The sequence below is a fragment of the Triturus cristatus genome, chromosome 10 (assembly GCF_964204655.1).
Source record: "Triturus cristatus chromosome 10, aTriCri1.1, whole genome shotgun sequence".
Taxonomy (NCBI): domain Eukaryota; kingdom Metazoa; phylum Chordata; class Amphibia; order Caudata; family Salamandridae; genus Triturus; species Triturus cristatus.
This window is the reverse complement of record NC_140593.1, coordinates 802,825,157-802,840,815: the sequence shown is the minus strand read 5'-3', so window position 1 is coordinate 802,840,815 and position 15,659 is coordinate 802,825,157. Positions and strand designations below refer to the sequence as shown.

General features: G+C 43.8%; 1 protein-coding gene across 1 annotated transcript in view; it reads right to left on the bottom strand.

Annotated features, from left to right (window-relative positions):
* Window positions 1-11,426: 11,426 nt before the first annotated feature.
* IGFALS (insulin like growth factor binding protein acid labile subunit) overlaps window positions 11,427-15,659 on the bottom strand; it is a 44,093-nt gene continuing 39,860 nt past the window's right edge. Inside the window, exon 2 of the mRNA XM_085628350.1 lies at window positions 11,427-15,274. Within this exon, the coding sequence (XP_085484476.1) occupies window positions 13,455-15,274 (1,820 nt within the window). The 3' untranslated portion in view covers window positions 11,427-13,454. The remainder of the gene's footprint in view (window positions 15,275-15,659) is intronic.

Sequence of the window (15,659 nt, the reverse complement as noted above, 5' to 3'; positions counted from 1 at the left end):
GTGTGTATGGGTGTGTTAGTGAGTGAATGACTGTCTCAATAGTGTCTTTATGAGTAACTACATATGTTTTAAACTAGTATATGTGACTATTGGTGTATATATGTGAGTATATGTGAGAGTGAGAGATTGAAAGAGTTCCTGTATGAATAAGTATGTGTTTCTATACGTGATTGTTTAAAAGACTAAGTATGTGTAAGTTTCCGTAGAAGTAAGTGTGGTGGTGTGTGTATAACTGTATATGCAAGTAAATGTATGTTTGATTCTTTATTAGCATGAGTGACTATGTGTGTGAGTAACTCTATGGATGAGTGGCATTGTGTAACAGGATGTATAGGTGTATGAGTACATATGATGAGTGAATACATGTATGAGTGACTGTATAGGACTGTTGGTGAATGAGTGGATGTTTATGTGGATCTTAGAATTACTGAAGAGGTTGTTGTAACTGGTATTGGTATGTCCATTGTTTTGAAAATTTTAGTCTCTATTTTTGAATGTGTGTATCAAAGGTTATATTAGGGTGAGAGGTGGTCTGCCACTCTATCACAAGGATGATGTCATCAGTGATGTCATTTGAGATGTCATCAGTGATGTCATGAGTGATGTCACTGACCATGTCATGAGTGATGTAATATGTGACGTCATCAGCAGTGCATTGCGGGCGCGCGAGTTATAGTTAGCTGAACTAACTATAACGGGGGAATTTCAATGGTTTTGTACAAGTGAAAAGTCCAGCTAACTATAACACCCCTGAAACCTATGGTTTTTTCAGTGAATTTCTGAGGTTTTTTAAATGCTAATTCCTAACTATAACGTGCCTGAAACCTATGGTTTTTTCTGTGAATTTCAAAGGTTTTTTAAATGCTAATTTCTAACTATGCCTACAGAGATAGGACATGTGAAGAAAGAAGAAAAAATGCACAGAAAGAAACAAAAGAAGTGCAGAAAGAAGCAACAGATGTCCTCAAATACGAAGATAAGTGCAGGAAGAAGGACAACGTGCAGAAAGAACAAAAAGAAGAGCAGAAAGAAGCCTTGTTGCAAAATCATCCTGTACCCTCAACTTTTTCAGACGGATACTGGTGGTAACTGAGTCTGACTAACCAGTCCTAGAGCCAGTGCTATGTTAAAAGACACTTAGAATACAGTGAAAACACCTACATACACTAGGGAACATTATGCGTTGGGGTCCCCCTGTGATTAGCATGACCTCCTCTGTAAGCCCCTAGTATATTATAGGGCATGGGGATTAAAACTACCTTTTAAAACAGGCCACAGGGCGTTTTTGCACACGTTAACTCAGGCCCCGTCCCCTCCCTTCACCACTGTGTAAACACGCCCTGTGTCCATTTTTAGTTGGGAGATTAAGTTCATTTGAATCCTGAGGGTCCCTAGGGTCCAACTAGCCCACTAGGTACCACCAGTAAGTGCCACAGAGCTGCGTTGCAGAGAAGTGTAAAAAGTGGCACGGCCTGGACCACCTCTCTGCAATGCAGCTCAGTGGCGCTTACTGGAAGCACTTGGTGGGCTAGTTAGCCCCCAGGGGCCCTCAGTATTGAAGGGAAATTATATCCCCAATTTAAAACGTGCCATAGTGCGTGTTTGCACACGTCACCTCAGGCCCCGTCCCCTCCCTTCATCACTGTGTAAACGCGCCCTGTGGCTGTTCTAAGTTGAGAGATTAAGTCCCCTTGAATCCTAAGGGTCCCTAGGGTCAAACTAGACCACTAGGTACCTCCAGTAAGCGCCACAGAGCTGCGTTGCAGAGAGGTGTAAAAAGGGGCTTGGCCTCAGAACACCTGTCTGCAGCGCAGCTCCCTGGCGCATACTGGAGATGCCTGTTGGGGGCGCGTTTGCAGAGTGCTGCACGGAGGGGTCATGGCCTCCGGCACGATGCCAGCCTTTTATTTATTTTAATTTTTTAAGAAGGGGGGCTGTGTGGGTACCCTTCTTATTCTAATGTATTGGCCCTGATGACCCCATCCCCCAGGGCCTGTCTCCTAATTATATTTTTTTGACCCCAATCCCCAGGGCCGGCCACTGTTTTTTATTATTTTAAAAAAATATATATTTATAGACACACCTAGGACATGCTGGACAAACCGTACGTACCTATCACCATGACGATTTGCGTGATATTCATTAAAAGGCGACTATGCATGCAATGAATCCACGTGGAATGTATTTACACCACTAGTGAAGCTCTGACATGTCTGATGCCCTACCGTGCCTAATCCCGGCAGACACCCTTGTCGTTTATTTATACAAACATGGGTAGCTATTGACGGGCACATTTAATACACATGCACACCAAGCCATTCAAAGGGGATTCAACAAAAATTCGACCAAAACTATGCAAGAAACCCCCCTCACGGTTAATAAAACACACATCCACTGCTGGATGTGTAATACTTTTTATTTTACTCTCTGGAAAGGGGACGAACATCACTTGAGAGTCACAGCGCGCTCCTGACAGAGCCCAATGCTGTGTTACACCCACCATTGCCTGCCGAGTGCCACACACCTCTGTGTTGTATTCCACTAGCTAGTGCATATGCTATGACACTCTCTAGCCCATGTGCACTGTAACACCACCCCGTGAATATGTCATACCACACTTGTCTTCGCACGGGTTATATTGCCCCATCTAACGTGCCTTCCTCGATGCCTATGTTATAACGCACAGTGCTATGCCATACATATTACAATCTGGGATCCATATCTTTGTCACAGTGCATATGCAACGTTACACTCCCCAGCACATATTTTATATTACAACTTTAGAGACTAGTTAGGTTACACAACACTGCCCTGTGCATATTACATTCCAAGGCGCATATCGCATAGCACGCGCTAGTGCCTGTGCTATCTCGCGCTCTCCAATGAATCTGTCATTGCGCACAATGTATTGCATATTATATTTCACGCCCGGTTCATCTTATATCACACTTTTTGGTGCATAGTTTATACCATACACTATATCTAGTTTTCATTTTCAATCGTGCTCTCAGGACTATGTTCTATATAACACTGTGTTCACCTACCCTTTTCACGGGCATTACATTTTGCGATAGGGGGTGGAGGGTCAGGGGGTGTTTCTACCAAGTGAGCCCGGAGTCACAGTCACAAACGTCCTCTTCTTCCTGAATAAAAGTGAGATTATGCTGCATACTTGTTCATATTTTAAGTAGTTCGCACAGACACAATGTTTTAAAAACAATAAAGTTCCTAATACCCGCCTTCTCTGAACAGTTAGCTTGCTGCCCCATCCCCCTCCTCCCTATCCTCTGTTGTGTGAATCCATGGACTAGCCTCCTCCCTCCTGCCATGCATGGTCTGATGTGCTGCCACTGCCCTCAATTTAGTATGATTTACCAGTCCACTCCTCCTGCCCTCCATTGCCCAATTCTATGCCCCATCATTGACCTCCTGCTTAAACTCTGTGCTCAGCTTGCTGCCCCTATTCTCCATCCCCCTGCCCTCCGATGTCGTTGTGCATGCCCCTGCTCCATCCTTTTTGCCCACCATGTCCCATGGACCTGCCACTCCTATCTACTCTGAGTGTTCTGTTGAGCTGCCACTCCCCTCCCACCTGCCTAGCATTGTCAGATGACTGTAACCTGTCCCTGCCACCTCCACCCTGCCTGTCCACAAGCCATGCCCCTATCCTCTTCCTCCTGTCCTACATGGTCCATTGTACTGCCACACCCTTCTGCCCTCCCTGGTCTGTTGTGCTGCAACTGCTCCTCCTGCCTGCCCCGTGTGGTCTGTTGTGAGGTCCCTTCCCCTGAACTTTCTTGTCTGTGCACAGGTCCTGACCCTCCCTTCTATCCTCCATCGTCCTTTGTGCATGCCCCTGCACCCTCCTTCTTGCCCATCATAGCCATTGTGCTGCCACTAACCCTCCCACTTGCCATGCATGGTCTTCTGTGCTGCCATGGCCCCTCCCACCTTCCCTGTGTGGTCAGTTAGCTGCCCCTGACCCCCTCCCACCTTCCCTCCATGGTCGGTGTGTATGCCATCACAGTCTCACTGTTGCTCTTCATGGTGTGTCTTGCTTCTAGTGCCCATCCTGCCTGACCTTCATGGCTATCTTGCTGCTCCTGCCCTGCCCCCTTGCCCCCAGCCCTCTGTTTACATGTGCAGACCCCTACTCCCTCCCTCCTGGCTTGTCTGTTCCATTGTAATGCCCCTGATCCGTCCCCCCTGCCCTTTATGGTCTGTTATGCTGCAGATTTCTCTCCTCTCTGTCCATTATGGTCAGCTAGCTACCATTGCCTCTTGCCCCTCTGTTCTCTGTTGTCCATGTGCATGGTCCTGTCCCCTCCCTCTTGCTTTCTATGGATTTTTGTGCTGCACTCCCGTCCTGCATGCCCTGTGTGGTGTATTGTGCTGCTGCAAACCCTGATGCCTGCCCTGCAGGGTCAGTTTGGTGCACCTCTCCATGTCCCTCCTGTCCTCTGTTATCCAAGTCTATGTCCCTATTCCATTTCCTTCCATGATCCAATGTACCATACTTGCGAACATTTTGAACTTGGTAAGAGGGAGATTTTGAAAAAAAACTGGGGTATTGATTTTCCCCTTTGAGTTACATTGAAAAAGAGGATATTGTAGACAGGAGACAGATCAAATAAAGCCCATTTGAGCTTAAAAACATTGGACGTTTCCTGGCTGAATCGGGTCTGTTGGCATGTATGGTTGTACTACCATTGCCTCTTCCTTCTGCCCACAATGGTCTATTACATTGCCACAGCCTTGAAGGAGGGTAGATTTTGTATCACAGGGGGCCCCTGGCCCGTTCTGTCCACACCTGAAGTATGAGACCCTTGTCCTTGCCCTGCCAGCCGCATTTGTAGGCCGTATTAAATTGACCAGCGGGTCCTGTGTTGCTATATAATTATCCTGAGACATCCTTACCACTCAGCCAGCATAAAACCCCTGTGTAGGCCCTTCTGTTCAATATGTAGGCCTCTTTGTTAAATTGACCATAGCTCTGCAATTTTAGTGTATAGCAGTCTGAAGGCAAGTCTGCGAGGCCTTCTGCTCCAAACTAGTAGCCCCCACCCTACCCGAGTGCTCCGTGCTCAGTATCAAAGTTCAACATCCCCCTGAAGCTGTCGACATACAGTAGGCTGCATCCTGGACTGGTACTTGCTTCCTGGGCAGGTTTCCCGCTTTTAAGGAAGTGGCAACCACAGAGCGTCAAGTTAGGAGAACTGAGGAGATTTTATACATGAATATATTGAATTCCCGTACAATACCCATTATTTTCTGCTTGCTCTATGGAACTTACGATAAGCGATTGGCCTGAGAGACTGACCTTTTCACCCAGTCCATTGTCAGCATTAAGTGGGTAAATGACGAAATGTCTGGTAAAATCTGCAGACAAAGCTTTTGGGTAGCATACGTAGGTAGATGTAGCGTGCAAAGGAGCCCACAAAATGATATAAAAAGGAAGCACCCACAGATATCGACGGACTACCTCGCCGTCTGTATGTAGGTTAACAGGCTGTGCAGGTTTTCCCCAAGAGCTGGGAGCTCTTGTCTTCCTTTGCTTAAAATGTCTTGCTCTGCTTTGCTTGAAGTATCTTATTCTATTTTACCTATATGAAATGTCATGTTATGTTTAACCATTGTTCTCTTTACTTTTGCATTTAAAAGATTTTGTATTGTAATTGCAGGAATGCTTGCTCTAAGAGTAAACGTGAGTGTTCCTAGGTAACATTTTCCTTGGTGTAACTTGTTTCTCATGATGCATTTAAAGATGTGTTTTCTCTCTCTCTCTGTCAGTACATTAATTGAGATACAGAGAATATCATGACAGCTGTATGATTATCTGGATTCTGTATTTTGTACTTTATGTCTCTATTCTGCGGTTTCTTTGAAGTTGCATCTTCTCATTAAACTGCCATTGTATTCTGCCTCCAATTCCATGTCTCATATGTCTGTTTTCTTCATTTTTGGAGCAAGCGTTACTAGGCACCCCGGCTCAAATTAAGGTGCCCCTTTTGTCCCTGACTCACTCTCCTGCTCAGTTCTGTGGTGGCTCCCGGGGCTCTGGGGACCGCCCCTAGCTTCCTTGACCCGTAATAGATCTTCCCTCCAACAGCCTCTCTTGCAAGTCCTGTATTGTTGGTTTGTTGCCCCTGCCCCCCTTTCCACTGCCCTCCATAGTCTGTTGTGCTTCCATGGCCCTTCCTGCCTGCTCAGTGTGGTTAAATTGTTGCCTTTGCACCCTCCTACCTGCCTTCAATTTTCAGAGTCCGTGCCCCTGGCCTCTGCCTCTCAACAGTATCCTAATGAACAACTAGATTGCTAACATTCTATATTTATTACAAAAGTGTGGAACGCCTGACATGATCTTGATGTAATCAAAACTGTAATACCTAGAGCATTTCCTTTAGAAATTACATATATGAGAGGGTCTTATTGGCATCAAAATTATGGTTAGTGCTCTAAAAGACTAAAATAAGGACATATTTTCTGAGTTTTCAAATAGCGACAAAGCACTTTTAAATTATTTGTTATCTTTATGTTTTTTTATCCAGTTGAACACTTGATTAAATGTTGCACTTAGGGGAGAGGATGTGGTGTTACTTCCAGAACTGCAGACTTTGCAACTGGGGAACCAGGTTGAAGTTTCTGCTTCAGCTCGACATTCTGTGATTCTGGTCAAATCACTTAGTCTCCCCATGTCTACAACCAAAATGAATTTGTTCTTGTGTGATGTAACCAATGCTCATGTAAAGCACTCCAATACCTGACAAGTCTGCACTATATAACACTGCAAAAACACAAAATAATAAGTGTTTTGCACACTTCTGTCATTGGGCTATATTTGGGCTACATCTGGGTGATTTTGGGCTACATTTGGGCTCTTTTGTCTCCGGTGGCCATCTTGGGAGATTTATTTGTTATGAAGTTTCCTAATTTCCTCATGTACTGCAGTCTCCTCAGTAGGAAATGCTTTCAGTTTTTTACTTTTATTCCCTCATGAAGGTATTCAGATATGTCACACATTTGCCATAAATTCTTAATGTTAGCACTCTAGTTGCTCATTAGATCACTGTAGTAAAACTACTGTTCACCATGGAAGTCTGCTCCTGGTATTAAAAGTGCATGTTTCAGTCTGCATGTCAGAATTTTTTAATGAAATAGAAGAGGATTTGAGAAGTCACTCAAAATGTGCTCTCATTTTCTTTCTTCAGCATCAATCATAATTTCTATGGCAAAATGAACCCCCTCATTGTGTTCCTTTTTAAATTAAATGTTTTAAGTGTTACCAGTTTATTCCAATCAAGATGGCTTCAGGTATGCCATACTTTTGTCATAATGAAGACAGTAAGCGCTCTAGTTGTTTTTAAGAACATTCTGGGACATTCTGTCATTGGGCTATACTTGGGCTACATCTGGGTGATATTTGGGCTACATTTGGGCTCTTTTGTCTCTGGTGGCCATCTTGGGAGACTTATTTGTTATGAAGTTTCCTAATTTCCTCATTTACTGCAGTCTCCTCAGTAGGAAATACTTTCAGTTTTTTACTTTGATTCCATCAAGAAGGCATTCAGATGTGTCACACATTTGCCATAAATTCAGAATGTTAGCACTCTTTTTGCTCATTAGATCACTGTAGTAAAGCTACTGCTCACCAGGGAAAACTGCTGCTGGTATTGAAAGTGCATGTTTCAGTCTGCATGTCAGAATGTTTTAATGAAATAGAAGAGGATTTGAGAAGTCACTCAAAATGTGCCCTAATTTTTCTTTCTGCAGCACTAATCATACTTTTTATGGAAAAATGAACCCCCTCATTTTGTTCCTTTTTAAATTAAATGTTTTAAGAGTTACCACTTTAATCCAAGCAAGATGGCTTCAGGTGTGCCATACGTTTATCATAAGTAGGACTGTTAGCGCTCTAGTAGTTCTTTGGAACACTCTGGGAAGCTGCAGTAGAACACAAAGGAATCAACTGACAGTCTCTGCCCTTGTTGGATGTACATGTTTTACTGAGAATGTCAGACTTCATTCTCACATGACTGAGAAAGATAATGTGAATTTACAGAAAATAAGCTCTCAGTTTAGCTTATAGATCACCTTCCAAACCTCTGTGGTAAAAGCATGAGAAAATATTTTTCTCTCAATCATGATATCCCAGCAGAAGGCTTTTTCACATGGTGAAATCACCTTAGAACATACCACAATTCCTAAAATGAGTATGGTACCATCAACAAATGATTTATAATGTAACTAAAGTCTTAAAACCTTCTATTAACTGCAATGCTTTTTAATGAGGTGCTATCATGTATATTGGTCCCAAGATGGCTGCCAACACTTCTTGGATGAAGTGCTGACAGCCAATCAGATCTCAGGATGAGATGTGTGGTTAGGCTCCGCCCACATATATATATGCTTTTAAATGCTATTTTCTCAGGACATACTGAACAGATTTACACCAGACCTACAAAAGGCACTTCCTTGACCTGTAGACTACCTCTCTGCCAAATTTCAAGTAACTCTGTTCGGCCGTTCGGGCTGTAGCTGTGTCTAAAGGTCCTATGGAAAAATGCATGGGAAAAACGCGTTTTGGGACCCCCCTTTTTTCTCAGCCCCCGCTTGACGAATCCCCCCGAGACTTTCAGGGTAGGAGCGGAGCGGAGCGCCCCACCTATTTTGAAAATTTCGCGAGGATTCGTCGACCGGCGCCAAAGTTATTCCAAATAGAATGTTGCGGATTTCCTATGGAAACAGGGTCCTAACTATAACTATCTACTGGCGACCGCCAGTAGATAATATATAGCCATATCAAATCAATCAAAATTTTGCTTTATTCGATTTTTGAGTCAACATAAAAATCATAAAACCCAACATTACATTTGTATGTCACATATACTATACATTTTTAAAAAATTCTTAAAAACAGACACAGTATTTAAGAAATCTAAATGCAGTAAACGGCTATGACCTGACAATGTACTTTAGTTGGGAGAGAGTTCATAGGATTTTCTTACACTTAGTTGTACTTTTAAGAACTAGAGCAAAGTATCTCACATCCATATCTATATATATCTATATTATCTATTGGCAGTCGCTAGTAGATAGGTATAGTTAGGACCAAAGATTTCAAAGAAAAGTGTTTTTTGTTTTGCCAATAACTTTGGCGCCGTTTTATGAATCGTCATGAAATTTCCCCAAAACGTCCCCTTTTTGTTTCAGGTGCTGTTTTGAAAGTTTCAGGGTGCTTTGTCAAGCGGGGGTCAGAAAACACGAGGGTCCCAAAATGCATTTCCACCATGTTAAGTCAATAGGGATTTTTCATTTTTTGAACACAACTACAGCCCGAACCGCTGCATGGAATAACACCAAATTTGGCAGAAACCTAGATATTGGGTAGGAAAGTGTGCTATTTGTGATGTGTGTTGAACCACGTCCCCCTCTTGGGGGGAGGGGTTCACTGGGACCCCAGGGCCCAAAAAATCATTTTTGCAACAACAATAAATTTGGCAGGATCTGGCTGAATTTTTCACAGACACGAAGCAATTCATTCATTATCCACACCGGAATGGCCAGGTCCCGGTTGAGGTTTTTTTAATAATAGAGAGGGGTGCACGAGCGCCCCCTCCTGGGGCTCAATATTTCCCCGAGGACCACAACCTACTCGGGGCTTCTTTAAAAAAAAATGAAAGCCGTACCGGCCGCCCCTGCTGCATCGGGGACTATCAACTAAAGTTTTGTAAATGTGGGGGCTCCTAGACCCCTTGCCCCATGGCCCACCACATCACTGGGGCTTCATCTATTAACAATGCGGGGGCTGCGTGGACACCCCAAGCCCCTGGGGCTTCATCTATCAAAGTAGGGGGTCAAGCACAACCCCCCCTGCAGCCTTTGGGAGATCCACATCCCCGGGGTTTTACCCAAAACAATGCCGAGGGCCATGCGACCCCCATACATCCCCAGTGACCACCACCTCCCCAGGGCTAAATCACACAATGGAGGGGTCACGTGCTGTCCCCTCCTGCTGCCAATAATGGCCCTGGGGACAACCACCCCCTATGGCTGGCTCCTGCAATGTCCCGGGGTGCCTATTCATGGGATATTGGGACAAAACTGCCCCTCCTGTTCCCTCCAATAAGTCCCACACAGCAGGATTACTAAGAGGTCTTCAGAGGCCATGAGCCCATTCTCCACCACTCTGCAAACGCATCTCCTGGCACACTACTGGTTAGGGATTGAAGTCCTCTTGGATGCTAAGGGACCTTGGGGGGCAAGAAGCCCTCCTAGTACTTCCTGTAATTCCTACACAGTGGGATTCTAAAGAGCTGGTCAGAGGCCCGCCCCCTTTCCCTACCACTGTGCAAACACCTTTGCTACTTAAAAAAACATAGAAATTCACTGGAAAAAAACAAAGGTTACAGGGATGTTATAGTTAGGAAATAGTATTCAAAACCTAGAAATTCACTGAAAAAAACAAAGGTTATAGGAACGTTATAGGTAGGCTCAGGTTCCACTTGTACAAAACCAGTGAAATTCAGCAGTTATAGTTAGCTAAGCTAACTATAACTCCTGCCCCCGCAATGCACTGCTTATGACCTCATATTTTACATCACTCATGACATGGTCAGTGACATCACTGATGACATCTCAAATGGCATCACTGATGACATCATCCACAAAATCACGAACACATCCACTCCCACAGAACTTTTCATATACCCACTCCCACACAACCATTCACAAACTTATTCCCAGACCCATACCTGTACTTACACACCCACTCACTGATTCATATATCTATACCCACATCCACTCACTCACCCATACAGCCACTCCATCCATACAGTGTTCCCATCTTTATGTGGCATGTGACTTGATGGTGTTTTGGAAATGTGCGCACCTCTCCAGCCATGTGTGCTTTATTGGCGGCAATCTCCTTGAACCATTGTGATGGCGCTGTGCCAATCTTTGGGATCAATCTGGGATTTCCTGTTTACTCATTTGTATGCTGGCTACGTGCTTCCCCACCTGTGATCTGTCAATCAGTAACCTTGGGCCTGGGTCTCAGGACCTGCCTAACCATGTATTTTTGAGTCGGGGTTGATGTGGAATTCACAGCAGGCGAATTCGCCTTTAAAGATGCAATTTAGCTTTTATACATGATTGTATCGTTTGGTATTCATATTGACATCGACTTTCTCAATAAAATCACTGTTATATCTTAACATTTAAATATAAAAGGTTCGCATATGTATGCTTTTCAACTTTGTTCTTATTATTTCACTAGTAGCAAAACTAAAGAAAGGAGCAATAGTATATTTGCCATGCCTTCAAGCCAGCAAAAAAAGTAATCCTTAACAAAGCAGTGTCTTTGTCATTAGGTAGCTTCTAGATGCTGGTTAATAAGTGTTCAGGGGAAAAACGGTGAATGAAAATAATAGAGTGATGATAGAATTTTTATTGCTACATTGTCAGTTGTCAACTGTATATTATGCTACCAACATTCATCTTCTAGAAAAGAGCAACAGAATTGTTAATCCCACTTCAACACTCATTTACAGACTTGAAGGATGTCAGTGCTGACAAGATAAGGGTCCCTCTGTGTAGCTTTTTTGCTGCACTCCCCCTCTCCACCAAGGAAGTAGGGCTGCTGTGGTAAGTATGTACATATATCAGAGACAAAGTGTTGAAACACATAGCATGGCGTGGGGAAAGTGTGTACGTTAAACCAAAACATGCATTTACGAAGTTTACAAAATGTGATATTGAAGCTTTTTACGTTTCCACATTTTTTGGTGATGGTCTCCTTTTACATAGAGAACCTGCAAGCAGATAAACAATCACTCCAGTTTCCAAAATGGGCACAATGCCCAGGTTTGCTCAAATCCACAAGGCCATCACTGAGTCCAAAGGGTCTGTGTGCTTTGGCCAGCTCCTCAAGCCCAGCTTCACGAGCCAAAAGATCATAGTCTACGTACAAAGGATCAATGCTGCATTAAGATAATGAGTTTTATTTGGGGTGTTCAGAATGTCGATACTGGTGCCATCAGCAGGTTAAACCTACTAATGCTCTATGCTTTTTGTCCCAAAAAGTAGACACCAGCCCACTTCCAAGGGCATATGTATTTATATAGTGCAAATCTAGCCAGTGATCATTGGTGCGACGTGTGGTAATGGGAGCTGGGACACAATAAATATTGTGTACATCAAGAGGGAGATTTACACAATTAGATTACAATTACATTACACATATTTACAAGTGCATTACATAGACAAAGGGAGATTAACAATTTGCTCATAATCACTCAACTTTGAGTGAAGTGCCGGATCTGTGAGAAGAACTGGGACCCCCTGGTTCGGCAACTTTCACCTCTAGACCACATGATCTTTCTCCAGAAGGATGTGGCAATGTCCCAAAAATGAGGAATAGAGGGGTAATACTGGATCCAGCTCCAATCCTGGTGGTCCTCCGGTGGTAATAGGAGTGATATGACAAAAATGGGACAGGGTTCTAGAGCTCATTGCGCAGCCAGACAATCCTTAATCTTGGAGCTTTTTTCTCACAAACAAGTGAACATGCCTTTGCCTAACCATAATAATACTGATGACCTGGGGGTATAATTGTTTTAATTATGAATGATAAATAACATGTTTAAAATACAAAGTTATAGATAAAGGAAGGAGACCACACCTGAAACCTATCTGAAAGACATGCATGGAAAGGTCAGAATGGACTTTTTGTTGCTGTCCACCATATTAATTTGCCAGTAGTGAAAGGTGCTGACTAAGAACGCTAGGGAATAAAGATCTTTCTATTTTCGGAGATTGTGCATAGCATGTGACAGAAGCCAGGCATGTTTACATACAGTTTTATACAGTGGATCACTTATACAGGGAGTGAGAGAGTTTCCAATGTGGGCCACTGGCCCTGGCATAAGTGGTTGGATAAGTCAATGGCTACATACAGAGGAAAAGTTTGGTAAATACCTTAAAAATGAGGGCCACGTGATCCTACTTTGCAAGCTTTCACAAGAGGACAGATAAATCTAATTTGCTTCTTTAAGAGGGTGATTATGTACATAGAAGGTGTTCCACCAAGTTGCACCTTGGGGCACTGGGAACTGATTTGAGGTGAAAATGTCCCCCTAGACCCTTGGACTCCTCTAAGAGGCCCACACCCCCTTAGAAACTAAACACTAGACAGGCTGCCAGACTGGTATTGACTTTTTCTTTCAACTAGCTGGCTAGGATTCAAGTCAGAGCCTCCAGTATTATATTTCTCTAGCCCTGTGCTAACATACAGTGCCTTTCTGCCTTCAAAGGCTAATGTGTGTTTTAAGCTGTCCAGTATGTGCAATCAATGCAACTCCAATGTCAATGACTGATTGCCTAACAGCATTTATGAAGAGCCCACTGCCCCACAGGGATCTCTTGGCACTCTTAGAAACTGGCAAAAAGCTGCATAACTAACATTGGCTGAAGTGTTCATCACCCAGATCCCTCAATTCGAGGCCCACCAAAGGAGGTGGACTAGCACAGCTGATATTGTTGTAGGTGTAGATGGGTGTGAAGGAGTCATCCCCTTCTGTGAAAGACTGCACAAAACGAGGGACTACAGTGGAGTTCTGCAGAGAGAAGTCCCTCAGCAATTTTAGTGAGCAGTCACAGTGCCACTTGTTGCCCTCCAACCAAAGCTGCTCCAACAATGAACCAGGGGACAGAAAACGAACTGAGAATGTTTTCAGTTGGTTGTCCCGGAGATTGAGATATCTCAAGCGTGGCAAACGTAGAAATACGCTGTCTGAGAGCGACTCAAAGCTGTTACCAGAGAGGTCAAGCCAAACAAGGCGTTGAAGGGGCTGGAAGGCCTCAGGAGAGATAGTCTGTAACTGGTTTGAAGAAAGAAGAAGATATTCCAAGTTGTTCAGCCCTACATAAATCTGATCAGAGAGATGAGTTAAAGCATTGTTCCTCAGATCCAGTTCCAAGAGCACTTGTAAATCAATAAAACTTCGGTCCTCAATGACAGAGATGCTATTGTGTTGCAAGAAAAGCCTCCTGAGGCTAGTTAGACTAAGAAAGGTGTGTGACTTGATTCTACTAAGACAGCAGTTTTCAAGATGTAGACTGTGGAGCTTAGTGAGTCCCTTAAAGGCATTTTCAGGTACAACCTTGAGGCAGTTACCTGTGAGATTCATGACGGCCATGCTGTGAAGTCCGAGAAAGGCCCCAGGCTTAATCTCAGGTATTAGGTTGTTGTTCAGCGTTAGAACCTCCAGGTGACCCAGCCCATCGAAAGCCCTCTCCATCAGAACTTTCACCTTGTTGTTCCCAAGTTGTAGTTCTTCCAAAACCTGCAAGTCTTTGAAAATCCTGGGTCTCAAGCTGACCAGGGAATTGTTGGACATACGCAAAACGTGAAGGCTCAGAAGACCAAAAAAGGTGTCCTCATAGATTGTGGCAAGGCGGTTATGTGACAGATCGAGCCATCGTAGGGCTCTCATGCCCACAAAAGCTGTTGGTGCTATGGTGCTGATCTGGTTATGGTTCAAATAGAGCTTTTGGAGCTTATGAAGCTTCCCGAAAATGTTGGTCTTGATGCCCCTCAGGGAATTTCCACTTAAGTCCAGTTCCTTCAGCTCACTAAGGCTAAAGAAGAGTTGAGGCTGGAGATAAACAAGGCGATTTCCAGCTAGAATGAGCTCTCTCAGATTGGGTAAGTCATGAAAACACATGTCGGGTAGGACTGCCACCAAGTTCCACCCCAGATTCAGATACCAGAGGTTTGAAAGTCCAGAAAACAGTTCATCATCAATCTTGCTAAAATAGTTGTTATTTAGGCTGAGGGAGACCAGGCTTGGCGTGTGGAGAAAAGCGTGGGGTGCCAGATATTTCAAGTTGTTCCTCTCTAGGTGCAGATGGCCAAGAGCTTTCAAACCATGGAAGGCATGCTGCTCCACAGTGTTCAACTGACTACTCTGAATATTAAGGAAGTCCAAGTTGGAGAGATTCCTGAACACCATAGCTTGTAATGATGTGAAGTTGTTGCCATCCAGCCAAAGAGACCTGGCATGGTTTGGCATGTAGTGTGGAATTTGTGAGAGGTTTCGAGAGCTGCAGAAGACATTCAGCTCTTCATTGTAGTCATAGCTGCACATGCAGGCAGTGGGGCATTTCTGTGACTCCAAGTCAGGTGGATCTCCTGCAGGAGCCCTGGTGTCCACAGACAATGTGCTCAGCAAAAAAGGAGAGAAAAGGAGCGATAGTAGCACCTTAATGGAGAAATCTGGAATGAGATAAAGAAGAAATAATCATAAGAATAAACAGTGCAGCAAATGAACAACACACAGAAAGGATGCCTTTGCATGAAGGGGTGGAGATGCATTAGAGACTACACACTTTACCAAAACACCCACTAAATCCATATGCTCAAACCAGATTGATCATTTTATAAGGCACATGAGACAGGTTTATTACGGGCCTTGTCCAGAACACAGTATTAAAATATCACATAAACCAGTCGTCACTAACTGAAGAGGCAAGGAATTATTTCAGCAATGCAACATATACTTATGGTCAATCGTACTACTCTAATCAAGTCCCCCACTGCAGATCCCACATAGTAATACATTATGACCGTTTCTTTATATCTCACAATGACAATTAGATAT